Source organism: Podarcis erhardii (genome assembly GCF_964252035.2).
Source record: "Podarcis erhardii genome assembly, chromosome: 7".
In the NCBI taxonomy this organism is placed as follows: Eukaryota; Metazoa; Chordata; class Lepidosauria; order Squamata; family Lacertidae; genus Podarcis; species Podarcis erhardii.
In genome coordinates, this window is record NC_138511.1 from 45,495,403 (window position 1) to 45,519,058 (window position 23,656).

Below are 23,656 nucleotides of genomic sequence, written 5' to 3' on the forward strand. Positions count from 1 at the left end.
TGGTGGGACTTTCACCAGTTGAGCTTAGGCACCCATATCATATCAGGACCTGTGTGCTATCCTGCTTTTCTTAGCATAGCCTTTCCTACCTACAGCTCCTAAGATTTTCTCAAAGGTAGTGGTTTCCATGCCTACACTTCGTCTTCTCCTTTTTGCTCTCCTGGCTTGCCACTGGGCTTCCTAACCTTTATCCCTGCTTATAACCCAACTACGGTAATTCTTCCCTAGTTTCACTTTCCTTGCTCTGTAGCCTGTCTGTGGCTTATAAAACCCTCAAATAGCTGCATTTTCTTGCTCTCTATTATTCTATATCCCTGGGACTTTTCTCTGATGTTCCAGTGCATCTAGGTAATGCTCCAGAGCTGCCACCATCCCATCACCTCTGCCCCCCCCCCCGTATATTTATTTCAGCTGGCCTCAGTCCATTATACAGTAGCTGTGGAAATGCATACCATTTTCATAACCAAGGGCAATATTCTTCTTACGACAGCGTTATCAGCTGCCTTTAAACAGTGTTTTATTGAAGCAGGCCTTTAAAAGTTTTGTAATACCATAAAGACGGGTCCCCACCACCACCAGCAACAGTCTTTTAAAGATCTCATTTACTGTTTTTTACACCCCCAGTTGTGGTTTCCTGGTTCCTGGTTCTGACATGGAAAGCATACAGTAAAATCCTTAAGTGGCAACAGAAGCACTAGTCAATATAAAAGCAGGCAGTAAATGAGCCACACTGGGGCCTTTGGCCTCCTCTCTTCCCCACTGACTGGAATTGTTTGCACAAGGCTAGTGCAATATGTCCCTTGCACAAAGAAAGTCCTCTCACAAGCCAGGGAGGGTTTCCTCAGCGGACAGCCTTACTTGGAGGAACGCCTCTTTCCCATACAAACCTGCCCACTCACTAGGATTGTTGGATAAGACCCTCCTGGTCATGCGGTGATTTGCAGAGGTGGTCAGAAGGAGGAACTTCTGTGGGGTAGCCCCCTTCCTGTAGAACCATATCCCATAGCTGTCAACTTTTCCCTTTTCTTGCGAGGAATCCTATTCGGAATAAGGGAATTTCCCTTAAAAAACAGAAAATGTTGACAGCTATGCCATATCTCCTCTGAATAGAGGCCAGCCTCTACATCAGAAGTGAGGAAGCTCAGGCCTCGAGGCCAAATGCAACACTCCATCTGGCCCTTTGGACAGCACCCAAGCCACGGCCCCTTCCAGCTGTGTTCAGCTGGAAGGTGTCCTTGAACTGTGTTAATGCCTCTTGCATACCTGGGTGGAGGATGCCTTAAACCAGTGCTTTTCAACCAGTGTGCCGTGGCACCCTTGAATAATGGTCAGGGGTGCTATGGGCCTCTGTCCCTCTTTCCTTCCCTCCATCCTCTGGTGCCTTCTTGGGTCTCTGCCTCCCAAAGGCTTGTGTGGCTGTTTGTTGCAGCAGCCCTGGCTACAAGCTCCCCAGGTGAATGGTGCCTCTGGGGCTGGTCAGGGGGTGCTTCCCAGGCCCCTGTGGGGCACTGTGAGGAGGCACCTCTCTTTTAGCTCTGGGACCAGGGTCAGCAGCAGTGGCTCCCCAGAGGACTCCCAAGGAGCGAGGAGAGGAGGCTGAGGGAACACTCCACAAGGGAGGGTGTTTGAAAAAGGGTGAGGTGCTGTCAGCTCGGCAGGCAAGGGGTGACATAACTGGGCTCCTGAGCCCCACAGGTTGCCACCGAAAGAATGTAGTTGGCCAAGGGAGCCGTGGACCCAAAAAGGTTGAAACCTCTGCCTTAAAACCATAAGTTCATTGGGACAGGTACTGTCCATTTAACTCTGTGCAGGGTCATGTGAACTATTAACCCTGTATTAAAATAACTTTTATTTTTATTAAACAATCATAGAATTGTAGAGTGTGATGGGACCCTTAGGATCATCTAGTCCAACCCCCTGCAATGCAGGAATATGCAGCTGTCCCATACAGGGATCAAACCTGCAACCTTGGCATTATTAGCACCATGCTCTAACAAACTGAGCTATGTGATATTATTTACAGTGGTACCTCTGGATGCAAACGGGATCTGTTCTGGAGCCCCGTTCGCATCCTGAAGCGAACGTAAGACACGACTGCGCGGTCACGTCTCGCCACTTCTGTGCATGCGCATAACATCATTTTGAGCATCTGCGCATGTGCGAGCGAGGAAACCCAGAAGTAATGCGCTCCGTTACTTCTGGGTCGCCGCGGAGTGCAACCCAAAAATATTTAAGCTGAAGCGTATTCATCCCGAGGTATGACTGTACTTAGTAACAATATTTGTATGCCATCCCATAAGGTAAAGTTCTTCCAAGTTCTTGTTCTTGTTGTTCTTGTTGCTGCTGCTGCCGCCGCGGCTGTTTACTTACTGGAGAAACACCTCTGCAAGCATTCATCTTTGCTATAGTCCTGTGAGACTGACCAAGCAAGAGGATGCTGGGGTGTAACACATGATTCAAGGGCTGTGTCCCAAGTTTGTTGCAACAAATTCTGGAATGTACCTCTTGGACTTATTGCTGCCCTCTCTAAAAAAAAATCTCTGCCACCCCAGGAAACTGACCTTGAGTTACATATGCAGACAAACAATGCTGACACCACAGCCACATAGTTTCAATCCCCTTTTCACAATGGCCCTTTCAAAGTAGGTTAGACAGAGAGTGAGCTTTTTGGTTGAACCAGGATTTGAACCCAGGTCTTCTCACTCTAAAGTTCTACACTCAGTCCTTGTACCATAGTGGCTGTCTTTGAGCCTGAGCATCAAAACAGGGAAATGCCAGGCCTCGCTAGCTCTTCCTAAGATATTTTGCATGAGCTCACACACTTCTTAGTACTTGTGTCTGAGGTTATAGCACCAGCTGTTCCTAGCCATGCCTTACAGATTAGCAATAAATACAAAGTTGAGGTGCACAGGGACCTTTGTCATAGTAAAAAGTGCTCCTGTTTCTCTTAAGGAATCAAGAAAGTTGCCACAGTGCACCCCCCCCAAAAAAAAATGTTGAATACAAACAGACACGTACAGAAGAGTTTGAGGACATTGCCTTTATTAGAAAAAGCTCTGAAGGTTGAGAGAATGCATTCAGGTGACGGAACAGACAGGAGAGAAATATGTATTTTGGAGGCAGGGGATTAGAGAAGAAGCTGTTTTATATAGTACTCCCTTATTACAGCCTTTGTTGTTCCTGGAAATATTCTGGTATTATAAAATAAGGTGCCAGATTGTCTCAATTAATTCTGCGATTCTTTCAGTTAGGGGTTTTGTTGGTTGTTACATAGCAGCTATGATGGAATATTTCAGAAACCCTGAATAATGTGGAAAAAGAAGGTTTTCAGCTCAACATACCCACTGCCTGTTCTCTCTCTCATTTGTTTGTGACAGTCCCTCTGAACCAACCAAAAATAAAAGCATATTAAAAATTACAGGACTAGCATCATATAACTTTTGCACTCCAATTACTCACAACTCAGTCCTATCAAGCTGCATTTATTAATCAAATGATGAGACCAGAAATCAAATCTGTTCTACCCCATGATTCTCTGAAGTTTAGCTACAGCCATGTTAAAAATGATACTTCAAGAACTATCCACATGTGCTTTGTAGGATCTAATATTCAACTACAAAAATGGTCTGAAATCCATGCATATGTCAGTCACTCCACTGTGGATAAAATCACCCCTGAACAGGTAACCTGACTATGAAACTACTTTGTGCTCCATAGGCCATTGGCTACATCTAAATTTTAAACAATGTCAGGGCTTGGAATTTCCCTCCTCTACATATCAGAAAAATGTTCAGTTTTGCTAGCGTGAAAGAGAACACCAACCTGCAATCCTCTCCCTGGTAAGCAATTAGATTGGTGGGGTGTGGAGAGTGACTTTCAGAATATAATAGAATGGGGTGGACCACAGACCCCACTCCCATCAAATGCTATTGCTATAACTACCAAATCTCTTGAGGACATGCAGGGCTATAGCACTCCTTTGCAAGATTGCATTTCTAATTAAAAGCGTAAAGTTGCTGGTTGAAGATCTTTTGCTAAGGCTCCTGCAGGCAGAACCGTATTCAACAAATCTGACTTCCAGGTAGATATGCCTTGGACAGCAGTTGTCATGTGCTACAAGTTACTCTTCCTTAAATTTTGTAAAGAAGGGCGTCCTTACACAACTGCCTGCATTTTTGGACTCTTGTTGAGGATAGTGTGTGGCTGGGGTAAAGGCACTTCATGGATGAGCTGCTGCACTTTAAAATATACCTGCCCCCCATTGCTAAAAGAAAAAACTGACATTCATGGATACATGTTTTTTTATTTGGGTGGGGGTGGGTTTGAATCTAAAGTTTGTCCTAGACAACATTATAGCTGCAAAGATCTTTTATTAAGGGCGACTCGAGCCAGGTTTTGCTCGTTGCTCACCCTCCCCTATTTTGGTAGCCTTATCCATTGGCGTTTCCTTCTGGCCGCTCTATCTGGCTGGTCTTTAACCCCCCGCATTAAATTAGCCCAGCAAGAAGCTAGGTGGCCACGTTTCGTGAGCAAAGGCGTCACGTCGAGCCCCCTTGGGTGGCTTGGCGAAGGAGTCTCCGAGGAGGGCATTTCAATGACCCCCCCCCTCTCTCCCAGACTGAAGAGCAGGAACCCCCCGGGGAGTCTCCTTTTACAACCCTCTCCGAGGCACTCGGGCTTGGGAGAGGGTGGGAGCGGCGCTGAGCCAAGGAAACTCGAGGGAGCGGACCTCGTCGGTGGGCCAGGGGCACGGAACGCCCCGCAATTCCCGCGGCCCAGAGCCGTTCCCTCGGGGGCAGTAGCGCTTCTGACAGCAGGAAGCGCTCTTCTTGGAAAAAACTGTTCCGAGGAAGGGCCGCGGCTGAGGTGTGCACGTAGGCGGTCCCCGGCTCCATCCAGACCGGACTGGGGAAGGTGCCCGGAAGTCTGGAGAAGTTAACCGCTGCTGGTGAGCGTGGACAAGACTGGGCTAGCTGGAACCCAGCAGCCTGACTTTCGGGCGTCGCAAAGCAAAGGCAGGCGCTGCCTTGGTGGAAGGGCTGGAGCCCAGAGGCTCTTTCCGTGGCTTGCTCGCTCCAGCCCTGGGCCGGCTTACCTGGGGGGGCGGCGGCGACGGCTCTCCCTCCGAAGGCGCTCCAAGGCCAGTCGTGCAGCGGCGCAGCGCAGAAGGCGCTCTCGTCGGCCAGCATGGAACGCATGGCGGCCACGTCGTGCCAGGGGCGCCTGCGCGGGTCCAGCCTGCTCGACGGACGGGCAGAAGGGCGTCTCAGCTGCTCGGGGCTCGCGCGCTCCTCTGCTCGGCCGCGTGCGGAGCTGGGGACCATCGGTCTCCCCCGGGGGGAGGAGCTCAGCCGCGTGGCGCCCTTTCCTCCGCCCCGGCAACAGGTATTTATTGCGCAGTCCGGGCCGCGGGCCTGCGGATTAATGGCCACTTGGCACCAACACCGGGGCGGAAGGGGGGGGCGCACACTGTGTCCTGCTGCCGCCCTCCCGCTTCAAGCCCCACGAGAGGGGCTGTTCTTGCCCCCCAGAACAGACGAGCAGAGCCCTCTGACCTTGAGCAACGCGGGGAACGAAGACGCTTCCCCACCCCAAGCAAACGCCGCTTTCGGTGGCCAGGACCGCCAGACTGCTGACGCCGCCACTTCTTTCTCCTCGAGGGGGCAAAGTGGTGTCCAGAGGGGCTTCTCCTGCTGCCGCTTCGTTCCCTCATGGGAGGGGAAGAAGAGGCTGAGCTGTTGCTTGCGAACTTGGTCAGCGGCTTCCCGATCCTGGCCCGACTGCTCTGACTGTCAACTAGGTTTCCAGGCCCAACTCAAAGTGCTGGTTTTTCCCTATAAAGCCCTAAATGTCTTAGGAGCAAATACCTTAAGGAGTGCCTCTCTCCATATGAACCTACCTGGCCCCTGCGATCATCATGCGGCCCTTCTTTGTGTGCCTCCTTGTGTTTGTTGGGTTAGATTTTGGGTTTTATTATGCATTTAGTGTTCTCATTTTGTATTTTTATGTTGTTTACCGACGTGATCTTCAGGTGAAGGGCAGTATACAAATTTAATAAATAATAAGGAAGGAGCTCAAACTCCCTCATCATTTTAGTTATCCCTTTTCAGCACCATGATAGCATCTTTGAGACGGGGCACCACAGAACTTGCCCCCAGGGCAGTTGGAGAAACAAAACAACCCAGTACTGAGGATGGTGCCAAGCTTGCTTTGTACCGTTTGTTTTCCTTTAAGTAACAGGGCTAACTTGAGTAGTCACTTTTCTTCTTGAGGACTGCCCACTTACTACTCCATAGCATAGCAACACCAAGACCAAGCACAGGAAGCTCTCTTATCCAAAATCAAATCTTTTGATCCGCCTTGCTAAGTTTTACACCAACTTGCAGCAACTTACACCAACTTGCAGCTGCTGTCCATGGTTTCAGATGGGATTTTCCTAGCCCTACCTCAAAATGCTATCGGGGATGCATGCAAAGCAGATGCTTCTCCCCTGAGCTGTGGCCCTCCCCTCCCCCCTTCAACGAAACAGGGTCAGAAGAAAGGGAGAAGAGCTCCATTTTCTTCCCTGAAATAGGCTTCCCCCATAGTGTCCCAACAGCACTCAAGTCAGGCAGGGCTGGTGGCTAATGAGGAAAAAATGAAGTTACAGGGGGCTTGCGATGGGAACCAAAACCCAAATTTCACCAACCATTATAATCACCCTGTATTCCAAGGGTAGCCAGCATTACACTCTTCAGGTGTTCTGGACTGCAACTCCCATCATCCCTGACCATTGGGCATGTGGGCTGGGACTGATTTGACTTCTAGTCCAAAACATCTGGAGGGCAATAAATTGGCAACCTCTGCCTAATTTCAGTTCAGTTCTCTTGGTGCCATCACACATGTAATAAAAGCAGCAAGAGCCACACTGAAGTGGGAAGTAGAGTGGGTTATTGTTCATAAAAGCTTCCGCCACAACAAAACAGCTAGCCTTTAAGGCAGCAAAACACTCTTTTGTTGGTTTTGTTGAGAAAAAGTGGGAGATGGAATAGAGTGGAGGACAGAAGAGAACCACAAATATGAAGGCACCTGCCAGTTCCCTTCCTCCCTTCCCAGCTGACACCAGGCACCTGTTCCTTCACACTCTCACTGCCTCACTTTGGACAACTTCCTGTCTTGGAAAGGAGGGGTTTGAAGGCTCCACACTTAGACACCTAAAATGGGGGCTCCATTTATATACAGTACACTACTAGTGAATTCATTATCCAGCCACCAGACATTTTGTAGGCAGAATAGCACCATCCAAAAGAGGTACCAGCAGGTGTGGGGTAATCCTAAAATATGCAGAAATGCAAAGGGGGGGTTATATTTTATAAAAATATAAATAAAGGGAGAGAAAGCCCCCAGAAGAGCTTAGTGAGACTTGAGCATGCTATGGGGGCACAGAATGCTGGTTGGCTCTTTGGAGGGATGGAAGGGAATGAGTGGAAACCTGAACAAGAGCATTTCACACTGCAACACTTTTTAACAATAGTGGTGCAACAATAAAACTGCTAGCACATTTGCAAAGCTGAGCAGCGTCCAGTATGGGTTCAAATAGGATGGGGGACGACGTGTTGTGATTCCAGCATTGCAGGGGATTGGACTAAACGACCCTCAGGGTCCCTTCCAACTCTACAATTCTATGATTCATATATATATTCTGTTGTGGTCATTTATATTGCTACGTGACAGGTTTTTCCTCTGCCTCAATTGTTTTTCCTCTTCTTTGGGTTCTCTGGTGTTCCTGTATTTTTGTTTTTGGATTTCCTTCCTTGAAAAATCAATAAAAATCAAGTTTAAAAAAATGTCTTGTGGATATAAACCAGGCAGATTAGCCTGCACAAATTCAACCAGATTTATATTTGTCTTCGGGATCACCTTTGGGAAATGAAAAAAATAATTTATAAGATGCTGGTGCAACAGCAACAGCAAGTTCAACTAACATAGTCAATTACAACTTTTAACACAGGCTCAGGGTTTTAAGAAAGGAACCCTGAACATGTAGAATGTCTGCACTCCAACCCTCTCCTCCGAACCAGACAGCTTCTTGAGTGTTTACCATCATAACTGCTATTCCAGACAGATTAGTTTCCAAGACAACAAGATCTGAACCTTGGATTTACAGCGAGGGAGAACTGAGATACATGCATATATCTAGCTCCCTTATCATCTAAATTCAACAGACACAAGAACAGACCCAAGTCTGTCAGCCAGTCTTCAGAGAATCACCCATAGAACCAATTTAACTGCTGGCTGCATTTTTTCTTCTTTTTGCATTGATGTTTTTAAGGCTTTTATGTTCTCTCAGATATATATGTAGGCAAAAAACTGTTGACCAAACATTGCTAGAAAACTAATTTTAAAGAAACATGATTATGCATATCTGTTTACGAGACTCTTTCCAAAACAGTGTAAGTCACCTGACCTTAGCAAAAACAGCCTTGATCTCAGCAAACAGTCAAACTGGTGAGGACTGTGGACAGCCTAGTAACAGACAAGAGAAAAACCCTGGAGGGTTAGTTTCAAACTGTCAAGATATGTAACTGAAGATTATACTAAGAACTGGGTTTATTCAGTGCTTAGGCCTGAGGGGTTCAGAGCCATAAATGAACTACTCTAAACCCCCAAAGTTATCCAATAGAAAACTGCCATCTCAAGACAAGCCACTAGTTTTACACTAGATGTTACTTATGATGTCGAAATTTCCTTTAAGAAGCTATAGTTCTTGACCTCCCATGAAGAAAGGCAACATTAAAATTATATTAGTGGATAACTTTAGCTTCATGGCTGTCCTTCCCCTTAACACACTAGATTCAAACTTAAGGCAAAATTAGGGGGAGTATGTGAGAAGGAAGGGAATTATCCCAGCACAATGCCTGTCTTGTGCTGCTTGCTTGCATTGTTTCAGGCTTCAGAGCAAATGAAAAAGCACAAACCTTAAAGGTATCCTCATCTCTTGTTTCAACCCTAGAGGCACAATTTCCTTCAGCTTCCTTCTCTCCCTCAGTGTTAATACCAACTTGCTTGCACTTAGAACATAGCAAGCTTTTCTGGTACAAAGTTGGTGAAAGAGCCACTAGCTTTGTACCACACCAGCTTCTTGGAGTTCTATGCTCAAATAGGGCATTAAAAGCAGAAGCAGAAGGGCAGGCGAGTGATGGCCAGTTCCAGCTTTGCCAGAGGTAGCAGAATCAGTCAGGAAAACAAGGCCGCTGACCAGAGTAATTGGAGAGTCCTTTATTACAGATCAGGCAGATTAAAAAGGCAGACAGTTAGGACTATGTAAATCAGAAGACTGAAACAAAAATGTACCCATTTAACCGTTTCAAAAACCATGTACAGAAAGAAGCTGAAGGAAAACACCCGAGAAGAGGCAGGTGTGCCGCCGTTCCCAGTCTGCGCTGTGCTGGTGGAGCCATTTCTCTTGCTGGTCTCCTGCTAAAGAGGAATGTTGACAGCATGCCATCTCATTCTGCTGGTACTTAATGGGACAGGCTGGCATGGATCAGAGGCACCATCACGACGAATCAGAAGCTGCTGGATGAAAAGTGACTCATGGTCAATGGTGACAGAAATGCCATGCCATGGAATGGCAGGAAGTTGCTGTTTCTGCAGTTACAAGAAAGATAACAGTGGGCCCCACCAAATTCCCACTTGGCTTTGCAGACACCAGGGCTGCTGGACTGACTGATACAAGTGAAGGACAACATCTAGGTGTTCATCAGAATTTAGTAAGACCCCACCATTTTTAGTGGCAAGGCATGGTTTCCAGTCCTAAAGGTTCAGCAAGGTCAAATCAGGAGGATTTCCCATCCATCACGTAGTAGCGATACATCAATCCCAAGACTATGGCTCCCAAAACAGGGATCAGCCAGACTGTCCAGAAACTGAGGAAAAAGGCAAGAGGGGGGGGGGTATAAAGTTACATTTGTGTTAAATGCACTTAAAACAGGAGAATTATTTTCTAGAATCTTTTTCTGTCATAGTTCTGTGAGCAAAGTCTTAACAATTCTATCCATTCATTTATAGGTATAGATAAAAACCTAAGGCAGTTCATTCCTACCCAATAAGTATGGTTGCTTCAGAACTTTCCACTAGTTTCAGCCTGCATGTGGCTACCAGTTAAATACATTATCATGGCTGAGTAAGGAATCTCATACAACACAGGAGCAGCAAAGATGGCACAAGATTAGGAACTGGCCTCAGTCAAAGGTGGGTAGATTTATCTCATTTACAGATATGTAAAATTAAAATATTTATAGGACTAATTTAGATGGTCATTCCACAGATCATAGTATGTAACAACAAAGCCTAGAATGATGCATGATTAAGATGCTGGTGCAGGAGGCTGATCCATACAAATGTTGAAGTACCATAGATCTAGTTAGAAACCAGGCTGACTTAGAAAAAGCTTGTTTGTTTACTCTATTGGCAGAGCAGAATACCATACCTTGATTCTTTCGAGGGAGACTTGTTTGGAACCTGAGAAGACAAAACAAACACACATTTCGTGTACATTTTATAAAACATGCAAGCTGAAATTATAGGTTACAAAATGGTCTGGTTCACATGTCATGGCAACCTATGGGTTATGGCTTGCTATGAATATTTAGCATGGCCTGGCTGGGCAAATAAACCACCAGGCTTGACTTAGGGTCCCCCCTCCCACTTCCTAAACAAACCACATGCCTCAGTTTGCATGTAACGCCAAGCCTTCTGGTTTGTTTGTTTGTTTCTGTGCTAGCCAGGTTGGAGTAAAGTGGGAGTGATTAAGCAACCTGCACCAGCTTTCTGCTCATTTACAATATACCATGGTTTATTGTTTACTGTGACATATGACCAGTCCAATTTGAGCAAAGGTGGGTAATAGCATTGAGATGACCCTGGAAGAAGGAACGAATGGGAGGATTGTTTTCTGGATCTTCATTCTCTGCCCTGGTTCTTCACCTATTCATTTAGTGGTACCTTGGGTTACATACGCTTCAGGTTACAGACTCCGCTAACCCAGAAATATTACCTTGGGTTAAGAACTTTGCTTCAGGATGAGAACAGAAATTGCGCGGCAGCGGGAGGCCCCATTAGCTAAAGTGGTGCTTCAGGTTAAGAACAGTTTCAGGTTAAGAACAGACCTCCAGAACAAATTAAGTTCTTTACCCGAGGTACCACTATACTCTCTCAACATGTTCCATTCTTCCCAACAACTATGTCTGGGCACACATTTAGTTTCTCTTCAGTCTCTCTTCCATGTTCTATAAGTACTTGGGCACTTTTCATAGGGAAGCTCTTCAGGCATCCCCAATCTTCGGCCCTCCAGATGTTTTGGACTACAATTCCCATCATTCCTGACCACTGGTCCTGTTAGCTAGGGATCATGGGAGTTGTAGGCCAAAACATCTGGAGGGCCGAAGGTTGGGGATGCCTGTCTTAGACAATCACTGTTTGCCAGTTGCTGTGTGTTCCTTTGCTTTCTTATTTGCTGCTGTGATCAATAAGGTTCCTCTCCATGACTACAAGGCTCAGTCACCAAGCAGAGACTTCCCATTACAAGCCATGTGTTGTGCTGCTTTTTTGCCCTTGCTTGTTGGCCTGAATTTTGAGTTCCCCACTGTTCACCATCCAGACATGTCTTAACAGCAACTCTATGTAAAGTACACAGCTTGGTGTCCTTAAGACACATTCCACATACTGGTTTAGCCTCACACCCAGCAGCCACACATGGACTCTTCATTACAAGCACAACACTTGGCCTCAATTCAAAATGCGACATCATGAAAAGCCAGCCTGAGCAATTGCCTCTCCATGTAATGGAGGGAAGTTACAAAAAGGTGCCTTTGCCTTTAAGATGTGAATAGTTCCCTTATTGCAAAGCTGCAAATGCCAAGTGACAGCAGCATCATTGTGAAAAGGGCTGTCTAAAGCAGTGCTGTTCACTGGCCAAATCTCCTAGCCAAGCGTGAAGAGAAGCCAATTGTTAAACATGCACATAACTCCTTAATGAGATTCCATTTAACACTCCCAGCGCCAGCGCCAGCCCTAAGCCTTCCTTTGGCACCCATCCCATGTGTCTCCAATCTGTCGCTTGAGCTCTGAGCAGCAATGCTAAAGGGGGCTTGCTGAAATAATGTAACTTCTTTGCTTTACCAAGTTCAGGTAGCCTTTCTGTGCACCCAATGCAAGCAGCTTGACCACAAAGAGTGGCTGGCATTCTCTCTTGTACCTCGTGTTTGGCAGATCCCTTTGCTTCTTGTAGCAAAGATAAGAAACTGGGATGGGGCAAAAAAGCCCAGGGGAGAGGAGAATCTTATCCAATTCCCCTTGGAGGATGCAGGCATAAGCCAAGAGGGATTGTATGGCAAGAAGTGACTATCAAATACTTGTTCTTAATTTATTTATAATTTGTATTCACCTTTAGAAAACCACATGTATTTACAAAGAAAAGTTAAGAAAAAATAAAGAAATTGCAAGTATTACATTAAAAATAATGGTATATATTATGTCATCTCTAATAAATATTTTGGATCATGTCAAGAATGTGCCTTGTTATACCTATCTTCAATAAACATTGCCCAATTCTGTCTGAACTTAATAAGTTTCTACAGAAACAGAACCTTGTTTTTAACTTGTTAAAATTACGGTGGCCTGTGGCAGTGCAAATAAATATACTGACCATGAAAAATGTTGTGAGTCTAAGACACCAAGCACAGAAGCAATTTGCTTGCAGTATTGTACTATGTGGTAGGCTATATGACTGCTGTTTGTTTCTACATGCAAAGGTTACTGAAAAAGGGAAGGCTACAAGAAGACTGGGAGAATCCCCCCCCCACTCAGTATTACAGCATACAGCAACCAACTGTGCTAGCTAGGAATGATGTGGGTTGTAGTCCAAAATATCTAGAGGACACCAGGATGGGGAAGGCTGAAATACAGAATATCAGAGCAGATATCAAAGATGGAAGTACTACTGCCAGAACAAGGAATTTTTACCTGCCTCTAGGAGTTGCCCTACTTCTGTTGATCAAAGCGATTGTTCAGTACAGAAATTATGGATAGCTACTTTCAGGGGGGCTATATGACAAAGAGTCTTCTCATCATTTCCCCCCTATAAAATAGCCCAACATAAAGTGCAAAAAGAGATACCCAAGAGAAATCCACTAATCTGCATTCAACCTACAGATTAAGCAATGCTATATTTCAGAGGTAGTGGCAAGAAGACAGTTGCATTTGTGGTGAAAAGCTAAGAACCTTGTGGAAAGTTGAGAAGAGATGCTAAGAGACTTAAGGACCAACGACACTGAGCTGAATTCCACAGGCTGAGACATGAAGCTGGAAGGACAATGCAGCAGACCGTCTGAGGTGCCCCTGTAAGTCAGAGAGGTCTGCTTTGGAAACCAAGAAAAGCCTTTCGCAAACAGAAACTTGCCGCACCACCAAAGAAACCCAATCCATGAGCGGGAAGGGTGCTATTCCAGTAAGGGCAATTTAGAAATAGCCACATTTTTTTGTGGCTACTCATGACAGACAATGACATCAGCAGAGAGAGAGACAGCACAAACAGAGAAGTCTTAAGAAGAGATCCAAGTCTATATCAAGTCAATCCAATCAAAGCCTTTCTGTGAAGAAAGCACTATAGCCCTCAGTATTGAAGGCCCTCTCCAATGGATCCCTGTTGCGATTGTAAAAGCCCCCCCCCTACCCCAATCAGCTCTCTCCACTTCACCATATTCCTAGTCTGCCCATTTTGTATGAGCTGATTTCTTGTGGGCCGTCTATCTCTTTTTGTTCCCTTCTCCTCACACCAAGCCACCTCCTGCCATGCCACTATTGCGGGGGGGGGGGGGAGGTAAAGGACCCCTGAATGATTAAGTCTAGTCAAAGGCAACTATGCGGGGTGGTGCTCATCTTGCTTCACACTGAGAGAGCCACCGTTTTCCACAGATAGCTTTCCGGGTCACGTGGCCAGCATGACTAAACGGCTTCTGGCACAACGGGACACCGTGACAAGTGCCAGAATGCATGGAAATGCTGTTTACCTGCCCACCGTAGCAGTACCTATTTATCTATTCACACTGGTATGCTTTTGAGCATAGCATACTTTCGAGTGGGTGGCGCTGTGGTCTAAACCACTGAGCCTCTTTAGCTTGCCGATCAAAAGGTCAGTGGTTCGAACCTGCTCAAGGGGGTGAGCTCCCGGTGTTCTGTCCCAGCTCCTGCAAATGCCACTATCTATGCCTGGATCAAACTCCCACTCTCTATGGCTATGAAGGCCCTTCCTCCATGTCTCCTTACCACTGGAAGAGGCAATGCCTGCATAGGCCCCCAGGTGAAGGGACCATTTTCCTTCTTTAGCCATGATGATTTTATTTATTTTTAAAAAAGGAAAAAGCAGGAGTAAACACTACTAAACACATTGAGTTTTCCCCTACAGAAGATATCATTAGCTTTTGAGACCCACACAAGTTGCTTTTGCTGAGTATGCAGAAAACCAACACTGAAGAAGCAGCTAGGGAAGAAGAAGAAGCGGTGAGCAAACAAAAGCAACGCCTTTGGTTAGGCCTGGCAGAGGAAGAAAAGACACAAAACAGGCTCAAAGGCTTGAGGAGCAAAGGGGGGAGGGGGTACCTCAAGTTCTGCAGAGGCAAAGGAGACAGAAAACACAGGGGCCATTTAAATATGACATATATGCAAAGGGCTAGCACTCATTTGTTGGCTCTGCTACAAAAGGACCATGGTCTCCTATGTAAACAGTCCAGAAAATTATGATGCAAACCATGCCATCAGGATCCTGAAAGGGGAAAACAGGACTCCCTTTCAGGGCAAGTAAAGTGTAGGTGGGGGAATCAGTGTAAAGGCAGAGGACCAGAAACGTCATCAGCTTCTTCCTCAGTGTCTAAACCCTTCTTTTAGTAATTGATTCAAGTAAGCCATTAGACAATGCAGAGCAGACAGAAGTCATTTCCAAATAATAGGGTATGCCTGGGCACATTTCTTCAGATGGGCCAACCAGGGCTTTGCTCCAGGGATAGGGCTGAGGCCACCCACAGTACTCCATGTCTCTCCTCAGGAAAAAAACACACCCTCACTTGTCAGAAAGGAGTGACACCTAGACAAGATTTAAGTGGGACTCACTTTTTCTTTCTTTGCAATGTTCCTGCCACAAAAGTTTGCCTGGCATTCTTCTTATGAAAAAAAGTACAAACATGTTTGCATGCCTGTAGAAATTTATTTTTTTCCTGTTTTTCCCCCCTTCAAAATGGGGACCTATACGTAGAAAACCCAGTAACTGTCATGTTGGCTTGCATCAAACTGCAGTAACCAAACTAGCCACGCTCATCTAGCTAACACACACACACACCACATATTTCCTTGTGCACCAGTCACTCTGAAACTTTAAATCTGGGTGGTTCTATAAATGAAACTACTGCAATGTGTTTTTATGTTTGTAGGAAAAACATTGTGAAGACTCTTTTTCTCGCCCAGGTATCATAAATCACAGAAAGGTATTGACTTTACGGCTTCCCGAGACACTAACACAACAGATGAAGGACAGGGAGTGGGTGTTTCCCATATAAAGTCATTTCCAACTCTGGACCAAGAAGCAAGGCAGCAGAGAAGCTACTTAGGTCTTCTGTGAATAACCTGAGGTTGCTCCCTGGTGGCAGAGGGGCACATCTCTGGGCAAAGTGTAACACAGAATCAAATGCTTAAGTTCTCAGGACAAATTCAACAAGTTGTTGGCTGGGACCTCATGCTCACCCCAAGCCTTTGTTGACACAAGTCAGGGAGCATGACGAGAGCGAGAGAGAGAGAGAGAGAGAGGATAATACACAGAATGGGCTTCGAGTTAGGTAGGAGAAATGTTATAATCCTTTCGTCGTAAATGATTGAACTGCTGGGCACCACACAGTGGGACTTGGGCAACCCACAATGGCTGTGTTTACATAGCCAGCGGATGGCTCCCACTGCTCCTCTCCAATCGTGGGAACTGCTCTTCAATGACAGGCTCAGAATTCTCCCAACAACTGCAGCACAGAGTTTGCCAGGTCAGCTCCCGGGTAGACTTGCTGGGAAGGGGCTGCTCAGGTATTCTGATGTGTTCCATACCTAGAGTGCTTTCAGCCCCACCCACTCAACCAGCTACAATTGAAAGCTGTTGTGTGCAGAACAAGGAAATCCTCTCTCCTCCAGTAAAGGTAAACAGTCCTGAAACCCAGGACCTTTAACCCAGAACTTAATATCTTGTGAGGGAAGTAAGAAGAGCCCTGCAGCTACTGCTGGATCAGGCTGAAGGGGGCCCAGCAGACTCTTTCCTACAGTGACCAACCATATGTCCCATCAAGAAGTTCCCAAGGGAGGGCAAAGGAGTTGGTAGCCCAGAGGGACTAAGCACCAGGCCTCAAATCTTCTGCTTCCTTCAGTCATTTAAAAAACTTAACACACACACACACACACACACTGCCCAGAGACACCTACACATATAAATTAGCATATGCACATTTTCATTCCACATCCTTTAAAGACCTAACAACAACCCTAGTAAGACCAACAATCCATTCTTATTCAACTTCCCTGGCAACTTGTACTTTGAGGAATATCACCTCTGAACACAGATAGGCATTGATCTGCCTGTACTGTGCTACAGACAATTTTATAGTCAAGTTTGAAGGCAGCATGGCACAGAACCACTGCAGAAGGAGAGTTCATTTTTCATTGAACTGAAGCCCCAAGGTAGAAAGAGAGGACGTGAGAGGCAGAACACAAGACCTGCAGCCAGAACACCAGTGGCCTTGGGCTCTCTAGAGGAAAAGGCCCACAGACAGCACCCCCATCCCCAATCTGACCAATTAAGGGCAGAAACCAACCAAACACTCCTAGTGCAGCAGGGCAGCTCTCATTGCAGCACCCTATGTTCAGCTGTTTTACCACTGCTGAAGTCAAAGTGAGGTGAGCTCTGCTCACCGAGGAGTAGGTGCATTCTACTAACACAACATGCCCATTCTCACTGCACCTTTTCAAGTGCCCCAAAACCTTTTCCATGCTAGAATAAAGGGAGGTAGGGGAGATCACCAGGATAGTGACTTACCTTGGAGGCATTAGGATTACGATCACACTGTTGAGAGAAGAAAAGGAAGAGAAAGAAGAGAAAGGATGTTAAGCTCCTGGAAGAAAATATTTCTGGCCTGCAAGAAAGAGCCCAAGCCACGTGAGGTACCTGGCATCCTTCACTTCTCACTCCCAGAAATGAACTGGGAGCAAAGTTCTTATTTACTAAAACCAGGACATTAGAGCTGCCTTGCCAACCTGGTACTCTCTAGTTGTTTTGGATGACAACTCCCACCAGCCCCAGCTTGCATGGTCATACTTTCTACTCCAACACAGTTGTGCTGGCTGGGGCTTATGGGAGTTGTAGTCCAAAACTGGAGGGCAGGAGGCGAGCAAAGGCTGAGTTCAAGTCATTTGAGAGCACATGCTGCTACATTAATCAGCTCCTCCACCCAAGCCCACAACAAGCTCTTTGACAAAAGAGGCAAAGAATAGTTTGTGCCTCACCTTCTCTCTGGAGCTCCACAGCCTGTACCCAAAGGTGGATATTCTTATTAAATAAAAGCTACAAACATTCCCAATTTCTCCCCCATACTAGGACCTCACCGGATGAACCTCTCCTATAAGGTACTGGTCAAGCATCTCTCGGGCATCAATAGAGTGGCCAACGTCTTCAAAGTTCTCAGTGGCATCTTTACCAGCTTGTTCAAGCAGAACCTCCTCTCCACCTGGATGCTGCAAAGAACAACATGGGAACTATGAAAACGAAAAGCAGCAAGAAAAACACACCAGCTTCTCTTCCTCAGCATATACACAACTGACAACCCAAGGCATGTCCCACTGAACTCAGTGGGAATAATATCCAAGTAGACATGCAAAGGATTGCACTCGGTTGAATCCTATACTTATCTACTCAGAAGTAAGTCCTTATGAATTCAATGGGACCTGCTCTCAGATAAGTGTAGTTGGATTGCAGCCTTAATGTCCCATCTCCACTATGGGAAGCCTCAAGAATTCCATCCAGTTTCCTTAAACATGCTTGAAAAATTAAGGCCCTGGCCATCCAAGAACCTGGAAGCCTAGTAGTGGCAAGCAAGAGGTCCGCGGATTTTACTCCTTCTATCCATGGTCAGGAAATGCATTAATGTTGGTCCCTTAAACACACATCAGGTGCCTGGAGATTTACAGTACTGTATTTGTATTTTAATCATGTGCAGCCTTGAGTATTCTTTGATATAAATGTAAGATAAAATAATAAAAGAAAACAAATGCAATGTTTTTCAGCACCACTTAAGACCCATCTGATTTTTTTAAACAGTACCTCTGATATTAACAGCCATTTTTCCACCTAAGGACACCCATCTGCTCTGGTCCAGAACAACTGTGGGAACCACCAGGTTGGTGAAGATTGAGTTAAAGAGTGGGATGGAGGGTTGCCAGGATGAGCAAAGCTAGAATCGCTATGATTACTACGGTGCTTTCTGGTTCCACAGATGCAAGGAATGAGCACATGTTTTACATACAAAAAGTCCCAGGTTTAATCCCTGCTGGCATCTTTGGTTAAAACAAAGTGGCAGGCCGGAAGAGAGCATTCTCTAGGATAGCCCCATAGCTATTGAATTCCCTCCTCACATAGATGTGTCTGTCTTCATTATACAGCTTTTGTCATTGTTGAAAATGTACCTCTTTATACAGGCCTTCAACATCTGATTATCTATCTGTCTGTCTGTCTGCATTTGTACTCAAATTGATATTTGGTCTTTTATCGCTTGTGTGTATGTTTGTCTCCCTGGGCACCCTTAGAAGGAAGATAAATGTTTTAGGGCCCACCCTATACTTCTGATTCAAAGTTGTTTTTAACTATGTTTTACATTGCTGCAGCCCATCCTGGGACCTTATGGTGAAGGGCAGGTAAGAAATCTAAATAATAGCAATAATAGTGGACAGATACTTGCAGTTGGAATAAATAGTGTGAGGCTAGGTGGTCAATTGCCCGATGTGCTAAAAGGAGAAGCTTCCTACACTTATCTGCATTTTACTTCCAATAGTTTGGACTCCTGCTACCTCTCCCTTGGGTTGTAGATGCCACTGACTTTTGGCAGAACAGGAGCCACATACAGCATCTCAGGTCAGAGAGTACAGTGCAGTCAAAACATGCCCAGGCACACCTTCAATGTGCTGGAAGGATCCCTGGGGTGGATTTTGCTCCCAGGGTAAAAAAAAAGAAAAAGAAGAAGCCTCCAAGAGCGAGGCAGGGGGCAGAGGTGATGTGAATAATCTCTGATTGACGTCATCAGCTTCCCCCTTTGGCAGCTCACATTTCTCCCCAGAATGACACAAGAGGTGTGGACACTGAAGGCCTTAGAAATGGACAACAAGCGAAAAGGGCTTGATTTAAGCCACCAGCAATTGACTTCTTTCCTTTGTCTTTATGAACTGCAAAGTTAAGGATGGGCATGGAAAGAAGTTAAGCAAAGCTTATTTGAGAATGGATAGTATTCAGCCCTAACTAATCTCTCAGGCATTGAATCTGGTTTCCATACTACCAGAGAGAAGGAGAGAGAAGACAAATACAAAGGTAGCTTTTGAATTAGGCTAGTGTGTGTCATGCTGCCTTAAGTTCTTGGTATCTTCTGGTTTTAAGTTTCTCCTTAAAGAACAGTTTTGGCATTCCATGTCACTTAGAAAAGTTGGATCAGTAAGATAGATGATCTGATATACAGTCAGTTTGAGAAGTTGAATTCATCCACAGCCAAAAGGCCATTTACATCCAGAAAATTTTTCTCCAAGTGATCAAGCAGACAGTAGAGAACAGAATGCCAAACCAAGTTGGAAAGTACCCAGCAAAGATGCCCCCAGCGTAGGCAAGAATAGGAACCCAAAGCTCTTTGCCGGAGCTAATGCTATTCAGACGTTTGATTTTAAATCTTCCAAAGTCTCGTAGCAACTTGCATTTAGAGCAGGAGACATAGTGAGGGCCCAGAATTTGGCACACAAGAGAAGGGGCACAAAAGCAAGCATTCCTGTGCATCCTCCCTTGAAATACATTATGGGTACCCATCTGGTGTTCCCAGGCAGCTTCTGAGCTACCCAGGAATTCAATTCCTAGCTTGCTGGAGCTCCAGGTCTCCCTCATTCCAATGTGCTTCTATCACATGAAAGTCTAATGTCTCATTCTTTAATATGTAATCTTTGCTGCAACATTACTAAACAGAATTGGATTTATGTAATCCCTGCTGCAATTGGCAGGCTTCAAGGACTAAATCAGCATCTGGCCCATTGACCGACAAGCTGCTGGAGCCCCAGGAGCAGAACACAATTATCTCTTTGCAAAGAGGCCTCCTCTGCTTTACGCAACAAGCCTGTGGTAGCACTTCAGGCTGAACCACAATCTCACTCATGTATCATGCAGCAAGAAAGCACAAAGAGTTTCAGGTTGAAGAACATTGCAGTACAATTGCTAAAATAGGCAGAAAGATCAATAAGTGGTCCTCCAAGACTACAGCAATTTTTCAAGCAGTCCATGGGGGAAGATGTTTAGGAACTACTGAACTAACTAGGAGTCTGAAAGGTACTATCTACAGCTTCAACAGAAGATCCACAGAAAGCACTTCTTTCCTTGTGAGCTCATCCATCCTTTCAAAACAGTAAAAGAGGCCTTGGTTAAACTCACACACAGGCACACAAGTGTAAACACACAGCGGGGTCTTCTCAGTGGTGGCCTCAATCCATTAGACTACATTATCAAAGAGGTCAAAGCATGTAAGTAGCTAGTAATTGGCCTAAAGGCATTTTATATTAGGACAAACCTATGAGGCTCTTTTGCAAATTTACAATGTTTTCATGAAATTTTCTTTTATCTCTGTGATTAGCTATCAATTTTTAAAAAATGAAGCACTAATTACTTTAATATAGTTTTATGTTGCTTTTATGTAGTGATTGTTAACTGCTCTGGATAGGCAATAAAAAGAGGTCTAGAAACTTAAGTGAAATAAACAGTAATTTAGACCACCCACAGTCTCCAGACTACTCTTTATGCAGATGGTATTGCAATCTAGATCTGATTCAGATTATGGTGTGGATGTGCATTTACCAGAAGCTTAAGACTTTTTCTTGTCTTGTCTTGTCTTAAGACACTGTGGACTGCTGGGAAGGGGAAAGAGGAAAGTGATCATGTGTGTCTGTGTGCACACACAATTTCACCCCCAACCCTCTTAATCAGTACTTCTGGGAAGTAAACAGTAACTTCAAAGTCACTGAGTAGCCAGAATTGGGAATTAGCTCATAAGCAGTTGAGGAATTAATCAGACAAGACAATATTATATGTTAGGTACCAGACACTGAAATATGGATATTTCCAATACAGTGGCCACTTCCTGCAAAACGTACCTTGCTTTTTAAAATACTGGCATTTATTAGGTATTTTGGAAAATGGTTTGTCTGATTGCTATGCATTTGGACACCTCTTAAGACACTGTAACCAAATTTTGCAAAATGGTTCCTGAGATCAAGAATGCGTCTTTTATCTTTGTTTGGGTACAATGGGAAGCCATTAGAAATCAAGATGGCACACTGAACTGGACCTTTCAAAACTGCACTGATGTTTTGATTTCTTAGAATTCCTGAGCAATTCCAGGTACAAGGCTGCTAGCAGTTAATAATTATTTCTATAACATTTTAGTATTCCAAATAGTTGAAAATCCTTTTCATATAAATGTTCACATCAACCCTGTGAGATCCTAAATCTTAATAGAGGCTGCAACATACGATATGTTCACACAGAGGGTTAGCTGAATTTTGCAAACCGTTAACAAGCATTTGCTCCTATCCTGTTCTCATTTAGAGAAGTCAATAAGCAGTTGTGTGTGCCTACAAAGCCGCCAAGTGGTCAACCCCCTGGGTCCACTAGCCTAGTACTGTCTGCTTCAAGGGGAGGGGAAACTTGCAGCCTTCTAGATATTTTTGGACAGCCAGTGTGAAATAGTTGTCGGTGTATTGAACTAGGTCATGGGAAACCAGGGTTCAAATTTTCACTTGGCTATGAAGCTCCCTGGGTGACATTGGGCCATTCACTCAGCCTAGCCTACCTCACAGGGGTGTTGTGGGGATTAAATGAGGAGAACCATGTAAGCCACCTTGAGCTCCATGGAGAAAAAAGTGAGATATAAATGCAATAAAGAAGTAAATCAATGAGTTCCTATTATCCCAGGCCACTGGGACAATTAGGTCATTAGGGTTGATGGGAGTTGGGAGCCTGAAAATACTTATAGGGCCTCAGATAATTTCCTGCCCTTCCCTTTATTTTAAAGTGACATGCAGTGGGTCTCCAAGGCTTTTCCTAGCCCTTTCCCCCTCACACTGGCCATCCAACATCTCAGGCAAGAATGTAAAGGTAAAGGAACCCTTGACCATTAGGTCCAGTCGTGACCGGCTCTGGGGTTGTGGCGCTCATCTCGCTTTATTGGCCGAGGGAGCCATTGTACAGCTTCCGGGTCATGTGGCCAGCATGACTAAGCCACTTCTGGCGAACCAGAGCAGCGCACAGGAACGCCGTTTACCTTTCCGCTGGAGTGGTATCTATTTATCTACTTGCACTTTGACGTGCTTTCAAACTGCTAGGTGGGCAGGAGCAGGGACCGAGCAACAGGAGCTCACCCCATCACGGGGATTCAAACCGCCAACCTTCTGCTCGGCAAGTCCTAGGCTCGGTGGTTTAACCCACAGCGCCACCCGCATCCCTTTAAAGAGTGTACCACACTTTTAAACTGGAGATGCTGCGGACTGAATCTGCATGTCTCCTACATGCAAAGCATTTGTTTTATCCCCATTCCCATGTGGGTCCTCCAATTGACCCTGGCTGACTCTGTGTATTGCTACTTTTTATGTATACATTTTTAACATTTTCAAAGGATAACTGAGGAAACTCAGCCCACTGAAGTTGTGGGGACGGGGTGAACCTGCCCACAGCCTTAGAAGGAAGGCAGGGGATGCTATGGCAAAGCAACGCCCTGTGTCTGTCAGGAGCTGGAAGAAGTTAGCCTGGACATTATGACGTTGTGTTCTGCCTTTCCCAATCTACAGGCCGCTTGCAGTTGAAAGTCCAGGAGGCTGGAAGAGGCTCCCTCGAGGGCCTAGCCATCCCAACCACCACCACCCCGCCATGTTTAGCCTGCAGGTTAGCCTTTTCCCTCACCCCGTCCGGCAGAAGCCAGCTGGGGTCTCCCCTTTCGGCCCCTCCAGGCCTGGTTGGGGCCTTCATGATCTTAGCAAGGCCCCGCATCTCCCTCCTTGCTCCCAGGAAGTCCCTGGGCGGGAATGGGTCCACCCACAAACCCCCGCTCCCGTATCGCGGAAAACAGCTCCCTCCTGAGGGTGGGGGGCGTCATTTGCATAAATTAGCATAGCCACCTCGCTGAGGAAGCGGGTCACGTCATAGACGCGCCCGCTGATGACCAGCCAGGTCTCCTTGTCGGTGTTTCGCTTCGCCACTTCATCCAGGGTGAAGACAGGCCTCCTTTCGCGCGTCTCCGGCGCGTCCCCGCCGCTACCGTGCTCCTTCATCGACCCCATTCAGACTCGCTCGCCTCGACCGAAG

The 23,656-nt window shown here is 45.8% G+C and overlaps 2 protein-coding genes across 5 annotated transcripts in view; both read right to left on the reverse strand.

The window, feature by feature from the left end:
• The window catches only part of NFAT5 (nuclear factor of activated T cells 5), a 65,322-nt gene extending 59,926 nt beyond the window's left edge, over positions 1-5,396 (reverse strand). Inside the window, exon 1 of the mRNA XM_081871776.1 lies at positions 5,096-5,396. Within this exon, the coding sequence (XP_081727902.1) occupies positions 5,096-5,324 (229 nt within the window). The 5' untranslated portion in view covers positions 5,325-5,396. The remainder of the gene's footprint in view (positions 1-5,095) is intronic.
• A 3,847-nt stretch (positions 5,397-9,243) lies between these two features.
• CYB5B (cytochrome b5 type B) lies at positions 9,244-23,631 on the reverse strand (the record flags this gene model as incomplete). Of its 4 annotated transcripts, XR_014158904.1 has the most annotated exons (6): positions 9,244-9,555; positions 9,765-9,908; positions 10,472-10,503; positions 17,102-17,128; positions 17,668-17,796; positions 23,470-23,631. XR_014158904.1 is itself a non-coding variant. In XM_081871837.1 (5 exons), 5 exons carry the CDS (start codon positions 23,629-23,631, stop codon positions 9,549-9,551), a joined length of 357 nt encoding a protein of 118 aa, XP_081727963.1. In that variant the 3' UTR covers positions 9,244-9,548. The 4 variants fall into 4 exon arrangements, 3 of the variants coding, with proteins under 3 accessions (XP_081727963.1, XP_081727961.1, XP_081727962.1); XM_081871837.1 differs by lacking the exon at positions 9,765-9,908; XM_081871835.1 differs by having other exon boundaries at positions 9,244-9,908.
• Between the last annotated feature and the right edge of the window lie 25 nt (positions 23,632-23,656).